Raw genomic sequence first — 20,312 nt, 5'->3', positions numbered from 1 at the left:
TCATTTGATCAAACTATCAGATTGACTCTCAATTGATCAAACTATCAGACTGACTCATTTGATCAGACTGACTCTCAATTGATCAAACTATCAGACTGACTCTCATTTGATCAAACTATCAAATTGACTCTCAATTGATCAAACTATCAGACTGACTCATTTGATCAGACGGACTCTCAATTGATCAAACTATCAGACTGACTCTCATTTGATCAAACTATCAGAATGACTCTCATTTGATCCAACCAACAGAGTGACTCTCATTTGATCAAACTATCAGACTGACTCTCATTTGATCAAACTATCAGACTGACTCTCATTTGATCAAACTATCAGACTGACTCTCATTTGATCAGACTGACTCTCATTTGATCAAACTATCAGACTGACTCTCATTTGATCAAACTATCAGAATGACTCTCATTTGATCCAACCAACAGAGTGACTCTCATTTGATCAAACTATCAGACTGACTCTCATTTGATCAAACCATCAGACTGACCCTCATTTGATCAGACTGACTCTCATTTGATCAAACTATCAGACTGACTCTCATTTGATCAGACTGACTCTCATTTGATCAAACTATCAGACTGACTTTCATTTGATCAGACTGACTCTCATTCGATCAAACTATCAGACTGACCCTCATTTGATCAGACTGACTCTCATTTGATCAAACTATCAGACTGACTCTCATTTGATCAAACTATCAGACTGACTCTCATTTGATCAAACTACCAGACTGACTCTCATTTGATCAAACTATCAGACTGACTCTCATTTGATCAAACTATCAGACTGACTCTCATTTGATCAAACTATCAGACTGACTCTCATTTGATCAAACTATCAGACTGACTCTCATTTGATCAAACTTTTAGACTGACTCTCATTTGATCAGACTGACTCTCATTTGATCAGACTGACTCTCATTTGATCAAACTATCAGACTGACTCTCATTTGATCAGATTGACTCTCATTTGATCAAACTATCAGACTGACTCTCATTTGATCAGATTGACTCTCATTTGATCAAACTATCAGACTGACTCTCATTTGATCAGATTGACTCATTTGATCAAACTATCAGACTGACTCTCATTTGATCAAACTGACTCTCATTTGATCAGACTGGCTTATTTGATCAAACTATCAGACTTACTCTCATTTGATCAAACTATCAGATTGGTTGGTTGGTTGGTTAGCATGTTAGTTAGCACGTTAGTGCTCTAGCTGAAACGTTATGTTAGCACACGAGGAGTAACAACACACGCACAACAACAAGCAACATGAGCCTTTGAAAGTAGAACGATGGTTCGTGCGAGTGTTGTTACATTGCTGTAACGTTATGTCAACATTGATGTAACGTCATGTCAACTTGGAGCTAGCCTATGTGCACACAAGCTCGTGCAAGATTACTAGCATCGTTAGCATGAAACACAGTGGACATCCAACAGTTGTTAAGTAGACTTTTGACTCACCTCCGACTGGAAAGCATGAGACGTCGACGGCTTGATGTCACCCATCTTTAATACTATCCTGACTGAGGTCTTTCAGGTCAACGTTACCGACTAACTAACTCCAAGTGTCACCACTTGGCCTGACTGACACCAAATAACGGAGCGGTTACACGTCCCAAATATTTGGCACAATGAAAAGAGTCGCCATGAAGCTAGTATGTAACGTCTGGTTAGTTGTTACTGGTTAACTGGTAACTGGTTACTGGTTACGGGTTACTGGTTACTCGCCTGTCACCAGCAGCCTGCCTACAAGTCTTCTTCTTCGTCACCACACTGTGTGCAGTGCATGCTAAACAACGTCACTCGCGGGCGCCCCCTGTGGTGTGTTTTCAACGTAATTAGAGCAGAGTCGAGTGTGTTGCTTACTGAATGATTGGTTGATTGAAACTTTTATTAGTAGATTGTACAGTACAGTACATATTCCGTACAATTGACCACTAAATGGTAACACCCAAATACGTTTTTCAACTTCTTTAAGTCGGGGTCCACGTTAATCAATTCATGGTAATGAATAATAATAATAAATGGTAATGATAATGAATAATGGTAATGAATAATCAATAAATGCCATCCATCCATGTTCTACCGCTTGTCCCTCTCGGGGCTGCGCGGGATGCTGGGGGCCTATCCCAGCTGCAATCGAGCGGAAGGCAGGGTACATGGACAAGGCTCACTGAATTTAATTTGTATTTATAGGTCTTTAATAGTTGTTTTACTATTCTATTTTAATGTTTTACATTTTTAAAAAAAAGTATTGTCGTATTATAATAAAATTCATTATCATTATAAAAACGTTGTGTTGTTATTGGTATCAAGATTCCAGCGATCATTGTGCCTTTTTGCTTCTCTTTTCAATAAAATTCTCACATTGGTTTAATTATTTCAAGTTATTCTATAAAATGTTGGAAGATGCACGTGTTACAACAGCGTGGCTTCGTAAAAAAAAGAGTGCGGGTACTTTCCTGGCCTGCCTGCAGTCCAGACCTGTCTCCCATCGTAAATGTGTGGCGTATTATGAAGCGTAAAATACGACAGCGGAGACCCCAGACTGTTGAACGACTGAAGCTCTACATAAAACAAGAATGGGAAAGAATTCCACTTTCAAAGCTTCAACAATTAGTTTCCTCAGTTCCCAATCTTTTATTGAGTGTTGTTAAAAGAAAAGGTGATGTAACACAGTGGTGAACATGCCCTTTCCCAACTACTTTGGCACGTGTTGCAGCCATGAAATTCTAAGTTAGTTATTATTTGCAAAAAAAAAATAAAGTTTACGAGTTTGAACATCAAATATCTTGTCTTTGTAGTGCATTCAATTGAATATGGGTTGAAAAGGATTTGCAAATCATTGTATTCTGTTTATATTTACATCTAACACAATTTCCCAACTCATATGGAAACGGGGTTTGTAAATAATTATATATATATAATTTATATAAATTATATATATGTATATATTTATATAAATTATATATATTATATATATATATATATATATATATATATATATATATATATATATATATATATATATATATATATATATATATGCGCAACCCGAGGGTCCCTGGTTCAATCCCCACCTAGTACCAACCTCGTTGTGTCCTGAGCAAGACACTTCACCCTTGCTCCTGATGGGTGCTGGTTAGCGCCTTGCATGGCAGCTCCCTCCATCAGTGTGTGAATGTGGAAGTAGTGTCAAAGCGCTTTGAGTACCTTGAAGGTAGAAAAGCGCTATACAAGTACAACTCATTTATATAAATTATATTATATATATATATATATACATATGTGTGTGTGTGTATGTATATGTACAGTATATATGTATGTTTATATATATTTATATATGTGTATATATATATATATACACACCTTCCGCCCGATTGTAGCTGAGATAGGCTCCAGCGCCCCCCGCGACCCCAAAGGGAATAAGCGGTAGATAATGGATGGATGGATGGATATATATGTATACGTATATGTATACATATATATGAATTATATTATATATATATATATATATATATATATATATATATATATATATATATATATATATATATATATATATATAAATTATATATATATATATATATATATATATATAAATATATGTATATATATATATATATATATATATGTGTGTGTGTGTGTGTGTGTGTGTATATGTACAGTATATATATATATATATATATATATACATATATATATATATATATATATATGTGTGTATGTATATGTACAGTATATATGTACAGTATATATGTATGTTTATATACTGTATATATATATATATATATATATATATATGTGTGTGTGTGTGTGTGTGTGTGTGTGTGTGTGTGTGTGTGTGCATATGTACAGTATATATGTATGTTTATATATATGGGGCGGCATGGCGTAGTGGGTAGAGCAACCGTGCCAGAAACCTGAGGGTTGCAGGTTCGCTCCCCGCCTCTTACCATCCAAAAAAAAAATCGCTGCCGTTGTGTCCTTGGGCGGGACACTTCACCCTTTGCCCCCGGTGCCACTCACACCGGTGAACTGAATTGAGATAGGCTCCAGCGCCCCCCGGGACCCCAAAGGGAATAAGCGGTAGATAATGGATGGATGGATGGATGGATATATATGTATACGTATATGTATACATATATATTAATACCTGTATATATCTATATGTTTTATTTTATTTATTAATGCATCCCTTCTTTTATTGTATTAAACATTTTGTTTGTATACAGATGTTGATTGCGCAACCTCGTTAATGTTTGTCATGTTATAATATATTGGAAGTGCCGTAATTTTGAATATGTACTGTTTTTGTGTTAAATTTTCCAATTAAAATAATATACATATAATGTATATATATATATATATATATATATATATATATATATATATATATATATATATATATATATATATATATATATATATCCATTTTCTACCGCTTATTCCCTTGGAGCCTATCTCAGCTACAATCGGGCGGAAGGCGGGGTACACCCTGGACAGGTCGCCACCTCATCGCAGGGTCAACACAGATAGACAGACAACATTCACACTCACATTCACACACTAGGGCCAATTTAGTGTTGCCAATCAACCTATCCCCAGGTATATATATATATATATATATATATATATATATATATATATATATATATATATATATATATATATATATATATATATATATATATATATATTTATTTTTTATTATTATTATTTTTTTAATTTAATTTTTTTTTAAATGTATTCATCCATTTGAATCGTCTCTTTATTTAATTATATGTACGTAATATATATAGTATATATTGTGTATATATATATTTTTTATTTTTTTTAAAGTGTATTTATCTATTTGTATTGTCTCTTGCTTTATTTTATTTAACATTGTTTATTTGTACAAATATGTTGATTACTCAACAATATTCATGGTTGTGATAATGTAATATATTGGATTTGCCATAATTTGTCTGTATATTTTCAATAAGGATTGTTTGTGTGATCAATTAGAAAAAAAATCCAACCGGAAACGCAGCTACTTCCTGTTCCGGTTTGACCTCCGTTTGGTGTTTTCGTCGATGTGGTCAGTGAATGTAAAAAAGAACATAGTCGTAGTTTAAGTGGTAATTAGTTCCAAAAATGTCGACCATCGGCGTGCTGCACAAATTTCAGTCCCGTTTAACGGAGCGGTTTACCTACGCCTCCATGGAGATTTATAAAGAAGTGGAGCATATTGTGAAAGGATATCAGGAGGAGAACCAGCGTCTGCGCTTCTTACTACACAACATGAGGAACTCATCCAATATTGGTTTGTAACTTTACTCAATGTTTACACCACTTACGTGAAATATTCATCTTTTATCAATCATTACTTATGTAAACAGAAAGAAATGGGAACAGTGTGCTCAGTCACATGTTAGTTAACGCACTGTTTTTCAACGTTTTCTGAGCCAAGGCTCATTTTTTTCATTGAAAAAATCTCTAGGCACACCACCGGCAGAAAACATTAAAAAAAATTAAACTCAGCAGCCGATATTGACTGTAAAAAGTCGTTCTCGCAATTTTAGGATATGAATTCAAACCATAACCAAGCATGCTCTTGTCTCAAAGTAGGTGTACTATCACCACCTGTCACATCACACCCTGACTTATTTGGACTTTGTTGCTGTTTTCCTGTGTGTAGTGTTTTACTTCTTGTCTTGCACTCCTATTTTGATGTTGATTGTCATGTCATGTACGGTTGTACTTTGTGGACGCCGTCTGCTGATCCACATGCTGTAAGTCTTTGCTGTCGTCCAGCATTCTGTTTTTGTTTACTTTGCAGCCGGTTCAGTTTTAGCATCCTTTTGCATGGCCATCCCTAAGCTTCAATGCCTTTTCTTAGCGGCACTTGCCTTTTGTTTATTTTTGGTGTAAGCATTAGATACCTTTTTACCTTCACGCTGCCTTCCGCTGTCGTCTGCATATTGTGATCACCACAAACCATGTTGAACCATGTGAATAATACTGTATAATAGAAGAATCAGAATCAGAATCAGCTTTATTGTCATTACGCAAGGTAACGAGATTGAGGCTGTAATAGACTGTATTTATGTTATTCACATGTGAATAATGCTGTATAATAGACTGTATTTATATTATTGACAAGTGAATAAAGCTGTATAATAGACTGTATTTATGTTATTCACTTGTGAATAATGCTGTATAATAGACTGTATTTATATTATTCACATGTGAATAATGCTGTATAAGAGACTGTATTTATATTATTCACATGTAAGTGTTTATTGTCTTTTGTGAGCGAACTGTGGTGCTGAATTTCCCCCAGGGATCAATAAAGGACTTTCTTTCTATTGTATTCTATTCTATTCTAATCTATTCTATTCTATTATATTCTATGTTGGCAACTACAAAGCAATTAGCTACCTGCTGCCACCTACTGATATGGAAGAATATTACACGGTTACTCCGCCGATCTCTAGACAGCGCAGACACTCAACGGCACATTTGCGGATTCTAATTACTGGTTTGAAAAAATATTTGTAACCCAATTAGGTGAATTAGATAATCTCCCACGGCACACCGGACTGTATCTCACGGTACACTAGTGTGCCGCGGCACAGTGGTTGAAAAACACTGTTCTTGTTATACCCAATGTCAAATATATTTTTCTCTTCTTTCCCTCAATAGATAACAATAGAGTCTCTATATCAGCTACAGCTGTCAAAGAGCAACCTCCTAAGATGGACTCTCCTACGAAGATACCAGAGCCTTTGACTAAAACCCCTCAAATGGGACATAATACATTTGAGACATTTGCCAACATACCTGAAGATGAGCCAACAGAAGAATCCAAGCCACTGGCAAATATACTTAAAGAGGAGCTGACGGAAATACCTGTGTCACCTGCAAAGGTTTTCCAGTCACTGGCCTACATGTCTGATGAGCAGCAAATGGAATATGATGGGAACTTAGCAGCAGAAGTAGAAAGCGAAGACAACTGCATCACGGAAGAGTACCTACAAAGCGAGGCCAAAGATGAAGTCACTACCTCGCTGCGGGATATGGCGTTTGGAAACTTCAACACACCCAAAGAAGACCAAGGACCTCTGCAACCTCCAAAAAACTCGTACAAAAAGGTACATTTGTTTTTCGTTCTTTGTTTACATTTGTATAATTACATTTAGGGATGTTTCATCCTACCGATCACATGCAGGGATATTCAACTCCATTGTTTTGGGAGCCACATTTCCAGAAAGCTAAGGACTGTGGGGCCAGACTTCCCCCTTCATTATTCATTTTGCTTTGTATATTTGGCGGAACCAGTGTCATCTACAGTAGGCGTTTGATTTTGGTCTATTTGTTTTTAGGGACCTTCTGCAAAAAAGTTAGTCAAAGATCATCTCTACGACAGCAAACTAGTGCTTTTAAGAATCTGCTGCAAAAATGACTTGCAAGTTTTTGGAACTGAACTTAAATAGCCCAAATGATGAATAAGAGAGGACCTAAACAGGAACCCTGTGGAAACACCACTAGTATAACCAAATAAGTTGAACACATCTGAAGTAAACAAGCTACAGCAATCAACAAGTTACAGTCGTGATCAAAAGTGTACATACACTAGTAAAGAACATAATGTCATGGCTGTCTTGAGTTTCCAATAATTTCTACAACTCTTGTTTTTTGTGATAGAGTGATTGGAGCACATACTTGTTAGTCACAAAAAACATTCATGAAGTTTGCTTCTTTTATGAATTTATTATGGGTCTACTGAAAATGTGAGCAAATCTGCTGGGTCAAAAGTATACATACAGCAATGTTAATATTTGCTTACATGTCCCTTGGCAAGTTTCACTGCAATAAGGCGCTTTTGGTAGTCATCCACAAGCTTCTGCTTGAATTTTTGACCACTCCTCTTGACAAAATTGGTGCAGTTCAGCTAAATTTGTTGGTTTTCTGACATAGACTTGTTTCTTCAGCATTGTCCACACGTTTAAGTCAGGACTTTGGGAAGGCCATTCTAAAACCTTCATTCTAGCCCGATTGAGTCATTCCTTTACCACTTTTGACGTGTGTTTGGGGTCATTGTCCTGTTGGAACACCTAACTGCGCCCAAGACCCAACCTTTGGGCTGATGATTTTAGCTTGTCCTGAAGAATTTGGAGGTAATTCTCCTTTTTCATTGTCCCATTTAAAGCACCAGTTCCATTGGCAGCAAAACAGGCCCAGAGCATAATACTACCACCACCATGCTTGACGGTAGGTTGGTGTTCCTGGGATTAAAGGCCTCACCTTTTCTCCTCCAAACATATTGCTGGTTATTGTGCCCAAACAGCTCAATTTTTGTTTCATCCGACATCACATGGACAAAGATAAGACCTTCTGGAGGAAAGTGGGCTCTGCTCCCACTCTCACCAAGAACCTTAAATACTAACTCTGTGTGTTTTACTTATCCCACATGTCACCACAGAGGTGTACCAGGGAGGACAAGCCAAAGAGGAAAAACGTGATGACGACCATAGCACTGAAAAAGGAACTTATCGCCAAGTGGGAGAGGGGTACGCGTGTCTCTGACCTGGCTGTTCAGTACAATATGGCTAAGTCAACGATATCGACCATACTGAAGAGAAAAGAAGCCATCAAAGCTGCTGATGTGGCAAAAGGAGTAAAAACACTTAGCAGCAGAAGAAGTGATAAAGTGGAAGAAGTGGAAAAAGTTCTGCTGGAGTGGATCACCCATAAACAGTTGAGGGGCGACACAGTGTCAGAGACCCTAATTTGTGACAAGGCCAGGGAGCTGCATAATGCTCTGACTCGAGACAACCCAGGGGGCAGTGCTGACGAGTTCAAGGCTAGTAAGGGCTGGTTTTGCAAATTTAAAAAAAGAAGTGGAATCCATGGCGTGCTAAGGCCAGGAGAGGCTGCCAGGGCTGAAAAGGAAAGCAACCACAGATTTGAAGATGAATTTGAAGACTTGGTTGACAACCATGGCTTTCTCTCTTAACAAGTGCTTGTGACGAAACTGGAAGATAAGAACACCTGCAGCACAAGACAGAGAAGACCAACTTTGGGGACTGAATATAAAAGTACTGCACGTGTACTAGTTTTTTTTAAATAAAAACTATACGTTTTGGAATACCTGACAGTTTTGAGACGTGTGATGGACCTGTTGACTCATGCAATACAATCAAAGATAAACCTTTCAAAAGGTTACAAAGAGGGCAGTGTAATGTGAAACTGAGCCTTTGTACTGTCCAGAGATTTTGAAGGCTTTGAAACCATCGTTCATGGACCTGGACATAGATAAAGAGTGCTTCTGAGGGCTGGCAAACTGCAGTCTTCACGGGCAAAGAGAATCTGCTAAGGAACTGTGTGAGAAGGAGGAGTATGTGAGCAACAAGAGTCCTATTGCAAAAGTCTGCAGTCCATTTGTGCAATCTCACCTCCCAAGATGCCGTCTGACCCCTCATCCAAGTTAAGGTTGAGTATGTTTTCTTGTTTTTACATTTGACCATGACTTGTTACCTACAAACCCGTTTCCATATGAGTTGGGAAATTGTGTTGGATGTAAATATAAACGGAATACAACGATTTGCAAATCATTTTCAACCCATTTTCAGTTGAATATGCTACAAAGACAACATATTTTGCAAATAATCATTAACTTTAGAATTTGATGCCAGCAACACGTGACAAAGAAGTTGGGAAAGGTGGCAATAAATACTGATAAAGTTGAGGAATGCTCATCAACACTTATTTGGAACATCCCACAGGTGTGCAGGCAAATTGGGAACAGGTGGGTGCCATGATTGGGTATAAAAGTAGATTCCATGAAATGCTCAGTCATTCACAAACAAGGATGGGGTGAGGGTCACCACTTTGTCAATGAATGCGTGAACAAATTCTTGAACAGTTTAAGAAAAACCTTTCTCAACCAGCTATTGCAAGGAATTTAGGGATTTCTCCATCTACGGTCCGTAATATCATCAAAGGGTTCAGAGAATCTGGAGAAATCACTGCACGTAAGCAGCTAAGCCCGTGACCTTCGATCCCTCAGGCTGTACTGTATCAACAAGCGACATCAGTGTGTAAAGGATATCACCACATGGGCTCAGGAACACTTCAGAAACCCACTGTCAATAACTAGAGTTGGTCGCTACATCTGTAAGTGCAAGTTAAAACTCTCCTATGCAAGGCGAAAACCGTTTATCAACAACACCCAGAAATGCCTTCGGTTTCGCTGAGCCTGAGCTCATCTAAGATGGACTGATACAAAGTCTGACGAGTCCACATTTCAAATTGTTTTTGGAAACTGTGGACGTCGTGTCCTCCGGACCAAAGAGGAAAGAACCATCCGGATTGTTCTAAGCGCAAAGTTGAAAAGCCAGCATCTGTGATGGTATGGGGGTGTATTAGTGCCCAAGACATTGGTAACTTACACATCTGTGAAGGCACCATTAATGCTGAAAGGTACATAAGGTTTTGGAGCAACATATGTTGCCATCCAAGCAACGTTACCATGGACGCCCCTGCTTATTTCAGCAAGACAATGCCAAGCCACGTGTTACATCAACGTGGCTTCATAGTATAAGAGTGCGGGCACTAGACTGGCCTGCTTGTAGTCCAGACCTGTCTCCCATTGAAAATGTGTGGCGCATTATGAAGCCTAAAATACCACAACGAAGACCCCCGGACTGTTGAACAACTTAAGCTCTACATCAAGCAAGAATGGGAAAGAATTCCACCTGAGAAGCTTAAAAAATGTGTCTCAGTTCCCAAACGTTTACAGAGTGTTGTTAAAAGGAAAGGCCATGTAACACAGTGGTGAACATGCCCTTTCCCAACTACTTTGGCACATGTTGCAGCCATGAAATTGCAAGTTAATTATTATTTGCAAAAAAAAATAAAGTTTATGAGTTTGAACATCAAATATCTTGTCTTTGTAGTGCATTCAATTGAATATGGGTTGAAAATGATTCGCAAATCATTGTAGTCCGTTTATATTTACATCTAACACAATTTCCCAACTCATATGGAAACGGGGTTTGTATATTACACCTGGTTGAGGTTCCAAAAATCCCTAATTCTTAAACTCATAAGCTGATGCAATGTTTTTAAAAAAGTGTTTTGCTGCAACTAGTGAAAAAGCTTCCGCAAAATCAAGCATTTTACCAAACTCAAACAAACAAAGCCTGTGAAAGAATATACACATCGTACTACAGCTCCCATCTCAAAGCCCACTAGGCTGAAAAGGGCTTGCTTGCTACGTTGCACGGCCATATCTTGTCCCACCATCTCGTAATGCTCGTCTGATTCGAAACATGCAAGGAACAGTTAGGTGTAATTGCACAGCAGTATTTATAGGAAGTATATTTTCAAAGAGTGCAAGTATTACTTAACAAAGACCTCCTCTCAAATACACCCCTACTTCCAATAAATGCATGTAGTGTCATCTGCACATTAGCATATAGAAATATAGACAAACCCGGGCAGAAATGATGGAATCACTTGTCTTGGAGGATGTTCATTCAGTTGTCAAATTTTGTAGAAAAAAAGCAGATAACTATAGTCATTTTAATTTGAAACGTTCTGCTTTTCAAAAACACTGGGAGAAATTAAGGAAATAAATTGTGGTAGACAGTAACCGTCTACTTTTTAGATTTAGTGGAGTAAAAAAATATGGAATCATTCCATACAGAGGAAAAATGATGGAATCATGAAAAACAAAAACAAAAAAACACTAGTACTTTGTTGCACCACCTCTGGCTTTTATAGCAGCTTTCTAGAGATGCGCGGTTTGCGGACACAACCGCGGAGTCCGCGGATAAACCGCGGGTCGGGCGGGTAAAAATAGATTTTAAATAGATGCGGGCGGTTGAACCAATTCGGAAATATATATACATAGTTAAATGTTGTTACCCACATACGAAAAACGAGCAGCACTCTTTGAAACAGTCAGTTGTTCATCAGGCACCGCGTCCCACCAACAGTGGCGCAAGTGAGCGCTCCTTCAGCGCAGCAGGGCGCATTTTAGAGGCCAGGCGCTCTCGCATGAATCCTGGCACTGTAGATGCCATTTTATTCCTGCATAGTGCTAACAAAAAAAAAAGTAAGTAGACATACGGTTGGATATGTTAAACGAATTAGTCTACGTTACCTATAGGCTATACCAAATAAGCCCATGTCTAACCTATATTGAGTTCGGTCAGCTAAATAATTTTGATGGTTACGTGTTGTTTGGGCGCACTACAATGCAAAGGAATTAAGGCAATTGCGTTGTTTATTGTTTTTTTTTCTTCTATTCGAGATATACTACTATGTGTGAATAATTATTTGGCCTCGCTTTCAAGTGAAACGCATCTCCGATTGGCGACAATGTAAGGCTATTTAGCCTGCTTTGTTTGTCGCGACCGTCTATTTTCATTATAATTCAAGTTTGATGATAAAGTGCAGTCTGATGAGTTTGATTTTCCCCCTTCAGCTATTTGCCTTGGCCAATAAGTTGCAGGTAATTTATTATTATTATTTATTTAATTTATTTTTGTTTAAATAGAGATGACATACATATGTTATTGTATAATTTAAGTTTGTGCGCGTGATTGACAGCCTAAGGCTTATGAGGCACATTTTTTATTTATTTTTTTATTTCAACTTAAAAACGTATGAGCCTATGCCTATGCCTACAACATAGGCTACGTGTTTATCTTTATTTTCCTGCCTGTCGTTGACAATGGAGATTGTCTGATATTTTGTCATGGCTGCAGATCAATCAATAAAGGTTCATCTTTGTCGCGAAATTGTTCACTGCTTCACTGTGCACCCCGCCCTCGTCCCTATTTGAGCATTATACCGTTAACAACTTAATATTCATTGAAATAAATTCAGAATTTTTTTTTTACCTAACGAAAATATAGGTCTAGTCTTTCTAAAACATTTTTTTAACTTCTTAAAAGCCTCGTTCTGCTTGCTGCAACAGCGCACCCAAAGTGTGAGGAACGCACTATCTGAGGGCATTGGCAACAATAGTCAACACTTTCTTAATGGAAATGACAATAATATTATAATAATGATAAATAATATTATCACGCATTAATATCTCTTAGCCACGAATGCGTGGCCAAGATATATTAATGCGTGGCACGCATTGAATGTCTCTGCTGCATTGGATCAGTCTCCTTTCTTTAACAGGCAAAAGCTTTATAACCTCACTAATGCCTTGCATCGTCTATATTAGATCTATAACAACGGGCGGGTGCGGGCGGGTGTGGTTTTGATAAAATGTTGGTTCGTGTGATGGCGGATGGTTGACGACTTTTGTGATGCGGTTGCGGATGAAATAATTGCCTATCCGCGCATCTCTACAGCTTACAGTCTTTGAGGTATAGACTTAATGAGTGACAAACAGAAGTCTTTATCAATCTTGCTCCAGCTTTCTGTGATCACATCAGCTTTGCAGGTTGGACTCTTGTCGTGGACCATTTTCTTCAATTCCCAACACAGATTTTCAACTGGATTGTGATCCGGACTATTTGTAGACCTTGACAATGACCGTATGAATCTTTTTTTTTTTTTTTTTTTTAACAGTGTTTGCTCTTTGGCAAGATGCATGATCATCTTTAAAAGTGATGTCATCCTCTCCAAACATATTTCCAATAGATAGTGTAGAAAAAGGTGTCCAAGTAAACTTGTGATTTTATTGAGGATGTGATCTCCCCAGTGCCATGACCTGACATGCAGCCCCATACCATCAATGACTGTGGGCATTTGCAGGTTTTCTTCAGGCAGTCGTCTTCATAAATCTCATTGGTTCTAGCATCATCACCTTGCCCAATGCAGATTCATCACTGAATATGACTTTCATCCAGTCATTCATAGTCCACCATTGCTTCTCCCTAGCCCATTGGAACCTTTTTTTCCCCCTTTAGGCGTTAATGGCGGCTTTTGTTTGACTATTCTGTATTTAAAACTTGTTTCCTTTTGGCATTTTCCTACAGTTTGGTCAAGGACGGTGACTCCAGTTTCCTTTCTTCATTTGTTCTGCTGTACATTTTCTGTTTTCAAGACATACTGCTTTAAGTTTTCTGTCTTGACACTGATGTTTTCCTTGGTTTACCACTGCCTTTTACAGCCTTCCCATGTTGTCCAGGTTTTAGACAATCAACATCTTTTGCAACACTGTGTAATGATTCTTGGAGAAGTTTGATCATCCTCTCCTTTGTTTTAATTGACATCTCTGGTGTTGGAGCCTTGATTCATGTCAATCCACCGGCTGCAACAGCTCTCCAAGGTGTGAACACTCCTTTTTAACTGCAGACTAATAAACAGATTTCATCTGAAGCAGGTGTTAGCTTTGGAAGTGACTATTAACAAGGTGATTCCATTTTCTGTCAGAATTGAGTGATTCCATATTTCTAACTCTGCTTGATCTAAAAATTAAACCACAAGTGACTACCGCAATTTATATTTATGATTTCCTTTTTTTTTTAGCTGCAAAGTTGCCATTTGAAAAGACTATAGTTTTGTGTTGTGTCTGTTATCTGCTGCTTCTTTTTTTACAAAATGAAACCACTGACTAAAGTTATCCTCCAAGTCTGGTGGTTCCATCATGTTTTTCCAAGGCTTGTACTCGCCATTACACTGTAAGTTATGTGATTTTGCACAGGTGCTTGGTCATCTCCTTCATGAATTGTCATAAAAAAAATGAATGTCTTACTTTTGCTCCTTTCATGTCTTGGATGAACATCATTCCAAAATCCAGATGGCAGAAGACTGCAGGGAGCAGGAGACAACCCTGGTGTTTGCAAGGTAATAAGAAGAACACAGTAATAGTACTTCCTCCTCATATCTTTCTGACAACGTTGACTGCTTTCTTTCAGAATGGAGACCTACAAGTCTTAAAGTTGTTGAAGAGGAGTACTTTGTTTGAAGTTCCGCATGTGGTTGGGCCCTGCTTGAATTCCTGATGTAGTAAGATCCAAGTTTAGAGAACGAAACAGGGCGCCTGAATTTACAAATATTATAGCTACTATTCCCTACCAACTCAGAATCAGTTTGTCACAAGGCACACCTTTTACATCACTTGGACGGCGTCTGGGCAGTAGGACGTTTGGAACTCATGTATTTTCATTATCACATTTTTTTTCTTTAGCTCAATTGTGTGACATGATATAGTCATATCTTAAAGCAGGGGTGTCCAAACTTGTTGAATTAGGGGCCACATTGGGCTAAAAAAATATGGCCAGGGGCCGAAAGCCGACTGCTAGTAAGGTAATGAATGTTGTCTGTCTATCTGTGTTGGCCCTGCGATGAGGTGGCGACTTGTCCAGGGTGTACGCCGCCTTCCGGCCGATTGTAGCTGAGATAGGCTGCAGCGCCCCCCGCGACCCCGAAGGGAATAAGCGGTAGAAAATGGATGGATGGATGGAAATATATATACAGTATACAGGTAAAAGCCAGTAAATTAGAATATTTTGAAAAACTTGATTTATTTCAGTAATTGCATTCAAAAGGTGTAACTTGTACATTATATTTATTCATTGCACACAGACTGATGCATTCAAATGTTTATTTCATTTAATTTTGATGATTTGAAGTGGCAACAAATGAAAATCCAAAATTCCGTGTGTCACAAAATTAGAATATTGTGTAAGGGTTAAATTTTGAAGACACCTGGTGCCACAAACTGATCAGCTGATTAACTCAAAACACCTGCAAAGGGCTTTAAATGGTCTCTCAGTCCAGTTCTGAAGCCTACACAAACATGGGGAAGACTTCAGATTTGACAGCTGTCCAAAAGGCAACCATCGACACATTGCACAAGGAGGGAAAGACACAAAAGGTTATTGCTGAAGAGGCTGGCTGTTCTCAGAGCTCTGTGTCCAAACACATTATGGTCATGGTCATTGATCTGATTTAACCACGTTCTCCACAAGATGGCGGCAGATTAATAGAAAAGTAAAATTAATTTGAAGTCACTCCGCGAACCAGATTCCTTATCAAACTCATGACGTCTCGCAAGCGAAAACACTGGCGGGCCGCACTTGGCTCGCGGGCCGTAGTTTGGACACCCCTGTCTTAAAGCAACAGAGTTTAAAATGGAGTGCCGTTCTCGGTGGCGACCTGCAGAGACGCTATTGATTTAGTTTCCACCAGAGCTGTCTTTTGAGAGAGTATGGCCCACTCTGTTTCAAAGTTGGGACCAAACATAGTGCCTTGTAGTCATGTGAGGGGCTTTTAACCAATCATAGAGAGCGTATGGCCAGACCATCCACTAAATGATTGGCCAAAAGCTCCTTACACAGCGCCATGTTGGGGACCAAGTCTAAAACCAAGTTGGCCATACACTCCATACACGGTTCTGGTTTCAACTAAATAACACAAGTTAAATTCTTTGTTTAGTTTTTTATTGATGCATCCGTAGTACCTTTTCCTTTATTTTCTACATGTGACTAAGACCTGGTGCTATTAGTTCCCTATAGTTGCATATTGACGGACCACACAACATTTGGAACAATTGTACAAGCTACAAGAATGCTTTAGTATATGCCTATAGTAGTACACAGTAGTACCTTAACTTAAATTGTTTGGTGACGGTGCTCTAACTTAAAACACGTCCATCTCAAATCAAGGTCAATGAATTGGTGCTTGGACCCCAAAACATAACAATGTCAAACGTAACATGCCTTTTAGAAAAAAACAATTCAATAGAATGTACTACAAATAACTACAGTAGTTTTATGAACTATTGTAATAATAGTGCACAGCTTTTTCCTTGAAGAGTGGACTGCTACAGTATTATGTTTCATCAGCACCTTTTTCATACTTTCATGGATAAATGTCCACCGTTAAGATATTTTTTAAACATTCTTAGCTGGTGTTAGACTCATTCTGCTTCAGTATGGTGCAGAGTAGCAGTGAGATGCTCACATTGCCTTGCCAAATTGTTTTGGATGATTTCCGTATTTTATTCAATTAATTCTTAGCACTGTCCTTAACACTCACTTTCTTCCTTTCCATGGTTATGGCCATCTCTAGCTATAAGCTAATGTTTTGGGCGGATTTTACGGGGTTCTCTGTGACATTTGTTACGCTAACTAATGGCGAGGACGCACATGGCCAATTTTTTTGCCTGCAACTTAAAGCATAACAATTAGCCAGTGTTGTCTTGAACACTCTTAATTCTGGGCACTCTTAAGTAGAAGTACCATGTAAACAAAAACAGAGCCAAGCAATTTGAGCATATCACTGCTAGTCTGCGCCAAACTGAAGCAGAATGAGTCTAGAACGCCATCCGAGGATGTTACAATAATAGCTAAACGGCGGACACTTATCCATTAAAATATGTAAAAACTGCTGATGGTGTGTTTGACAGAAAAGCATCAGGAAAAAGATACCGTAGAAGTCCACTCTCAAAGGTAAATGCTGCACTTTATTATCACATTAAATCACTACTGTAGTTGTTAGTAGTACATTCTATCATATTTTTATACAATATTTCTGATTTAAACGTTAGTTTTTCTTACTTGAAAGGCATGTAGCATGTTAAAACACTGACATACAGGCAGAAGCCTGCATTGAGGACCGTGATGAAATGGTCCAAGAAATCCAAGCAGCGAGTCAAAGGATCATACAGATTGCAGTGTCTTTGAAGAAGTCACTGTGACATCATGCCTCTGCTTCTGTGAGAACATGTATGTGCAGACTAGGACCTTCTGCACATACAACAACAATCCCTGCTTTACACCTCAAGGAGTGGGGATGAGCTCCTGTGCTAGCAGGCCAGGAACCAACTGGCGAAGGACATCAGGGTCGCTAAAATGAGCTACACTGAAAAGCTAAACAAATGTTTCTCATCCAACAAACCCCTCAGAAGTTTGGAAAGGCCTGCGAGAGGTCACCCAAACCCCACCCTGCAGTAACAATGGACAGGCTGGGGACCTGAACACCTTCTACCTCTGGTTTCCACAACCATCACCCCCTAAAATCCCCTCCTTCTGAACCCCCACCTGCACTGACGATCAATGATAAGGATATGAGCCAACACTTCCAGGAACCAAAGACCAGAACGGTTCCAGGACCAGATGGTGTGCCTCCCCTCCTCCCTGAGCGTCTGTGCTGACCAGCTGGCCCCCCCGTCTTCACGCAGATCTTCAACTCATCACTGGAGCTGTACCAAGTGCCCTCTTGCTTCAAAGGCTCCACGATTATCCCAGTCCCAAAAGAAACCTGCCATCACAGGACTCTATAGACCTGACGTCCGTGGTCATGAAGTCCTTTGAGAGACTGGTGCTGCACCACCTGAAAGACATCACAGACCCCCGGCTGGATCCCCTGCAGTTTGGGCAAACCGGTTGATGGAGGATGCAGTCAACCATACCCTGCATCACCTTGACTCTCCAGGGACCTACGCTAGGATCCCGTTTGTGGACCACAGCTCTGTCTGCATTGAACACCTATCTTGGTTACCCTGCAGCATAAACCCCACCTGTCAGTGGATCACCAACTTCCTGACTGAGGAGGCATCAGGTAAGGCTGGGGAGCATCACATCTAGCACTGGCGCCTCTCAGAGGTGTGTTCTCTCCCCACTGCTTTTCTCCCTCTACACCAACGACCGCACCTCGGGGGATCCTTCTGTGAAACTCTTGAAGTTTGCAGACGACACTACCGTCATCCGTCTCGTCCTAGACGGCGACGAGTCTTCCTACAGACGGGAGGTGGAACAGCTGACTCTTGCGCGGTCAGAACCATCTGGAGGTGAACTGTGGAGATGACAGCACCCCCCACCACAGCGTCTACTGGGACTTCTTCTGGGTTCCTGGGATCCACAATCTCACAGGACCTGAAGTAGACAAAATCAGAAAGAATGCACAGCAGAGGCTGTACTTCTTGCGTCAGCTCAAGAAGTTCAACCTGCCCCAGGATCTGTTGATTATGTTCCAGACCTCCATCGTTCAGTTTGACTTGTGAACCTCCATCACTGTCAAGCTGGACAGACACAGACTGCAACGGACAATGAGGACTGCAGAAAAGATCATCGGTGTCAACCTTACCCCGCCCCCCTCCCCTCCATCCAGGACTTAGACCGGTCCAGGGTCAGGAAATGGGAAGTTAGCATCATTGCAGTCCCCTCACACCCTGTTCACTGTTGGAACTCCTCTCCTCCGGCAGGGGTTAAAAATTGCTGTACGCCAAAACAAGCCATCATAAAGAACACTTTCTTCCATCAGGCTATCAATCTGATGAGCCATGTGGAATAACACTGAAACTATTCTGTCACTTAACGTATCAACTCATGCTCACGTCATTAACTTTTTTGCTTTGTTCACTGTTGCACTATTATTTATTAGCCTTGCACATTTTAGTAACTTAAGCACTTGTTTATGTTTGTATTTATTGTTTACATTGAACAAAGAGAGCACAGACTACCAAGTCAAATGTCTTGTGTGTTAAACATACCTGGCCAATAAAGCTGCTAATGAATTAATTTCAGTGGAAGTCGTTGATTTGAGTTAAGAGCTCCTTCGCAAAACAAATTAAGCTTTTAAGTTGAGGTACTATGGAAGTAGAATTGTCTCACATCAACTTGTATATATCAATATGATATTAATACATATGCATATATTAATAAATATAGAGATACAAATGTGATGTACAAATAAATCATTTGTATAAATAAACGCGTGTTTGTAAATATATGTTTGAGATTTGAAAATATATACAAATAAAATGTATAAATATAAAAATGTGACGTACAAATAAATCAAGAATTTGTATAAATGTGTATTTGTAAATATATTTTTAAGATTTGAATATAAATATGCTTGATTTGTATTTGCATTTGTATTGAATTTGCATATATGGATCGCTTTTTTGCTTTTGTGTCGATGAGACATTCCTACCACAAACCAGATGCACAAATAAATGTGGAGTTACACACTCCCCTGAACAACCAGCGGAGGGCACTGCACCCAGAGCGGTCTGGGTCACAGACATGGTCAGACACTGGCGAGCCAATCAGAGGCACACTAGGGAGGGTCATATAGTGGATTAAATGGATGGGTAAGTAATAACTAGTATTGATAACTGTTTCAGATGTGTTGTAGTAGTGCCATGGTTGTATCTACTAGATAGTTTAGTCAGTCACTCAGCTTTTACAGGTGTTGATGTGGCGACAACGTCTGGCCCTCCCTAGTGTGCCTCTGATTGGCTCGCCAGTGTCTAACCATGTCTGTGACCCAGACCGCTCTGGCTGCAGTGCCTTCTGCTGGTTGTTCAGGGGAGTGTGTAA

General features: G+C 39.3%; 2 protein-coding genes across 3 annotated transcripts in view; one reads left to right on the top strand and one right to left on the bottom strand.

Moving 5' to 3' along the window:
* The window catches only part of phf13 (PHD finger protein 13), a 12,800-nt gene extending 11,004 nt beyond the window's left edge, over positions 1-1,796 (bottom strand). For both annotated transcript variants that reach the window (XM_061985399.2, XM_061985400.2), the window contains exon 1: positions 1,486-1,796. In XM_061985399.2, coding sequence (XP_061841383.2) covers positions 1,486-1,530 — 45 coding nt within the window. In that variant the 5' untranslated portion in view covers positions 1,531-1,796. The remainder of the gene's footprint in view (positions 1-1,485) is intronic.
* Positions 1,797-5,086: 3,290 nt separating this feature from the next.
* On the top strand, positions 5,087-19,914 carry LOC133622748 (uncharacterized). Its single transcript, XM_061985680.2, has 5 exons — positions 5,087-5,332; positions 6,715-7,163; positions 8,495-9,504; positions 14,783-14,829; positions 14,901-19,914. The coding sequence occupies exons 1-3, from the start codon at positions 5,164-5,166 to the stop codon at positions 9,026-9,028; spliced, it is 1,152 nt and encodes a 383-aa protein (XP_061841664.1). The 5' UTR covers positions 5,087-5,163; the 3' UTR covers positions 9,029-9,504; positions 14,783-14,829; positions 14,901-19,914.
* The last annotated feature ends 398 nt before the right edge of the window (positions 19,915-20,312 follow it).

Source organism: Nerophis lumbriciformis, linkage group LG23 (genome assembly GCF_033978685.3).
Source record: "Nerophis lumbriciformis linkage group LG23, RoL_Nlum_v2.1, whole genome shotgun sequence".
Lineage (NCBI taxonomy): Eukaryota > Metazoa > Chordata > Actinopteri > Syngnathiformes > Syngnathidae > Nerophis > Nerophis lumbriciformis.
The sequence above is the reverse complement of the archived record's forward strand: the minus strand, read 5'-3'. Positions and strand labels throughout refer to the sequence as shown.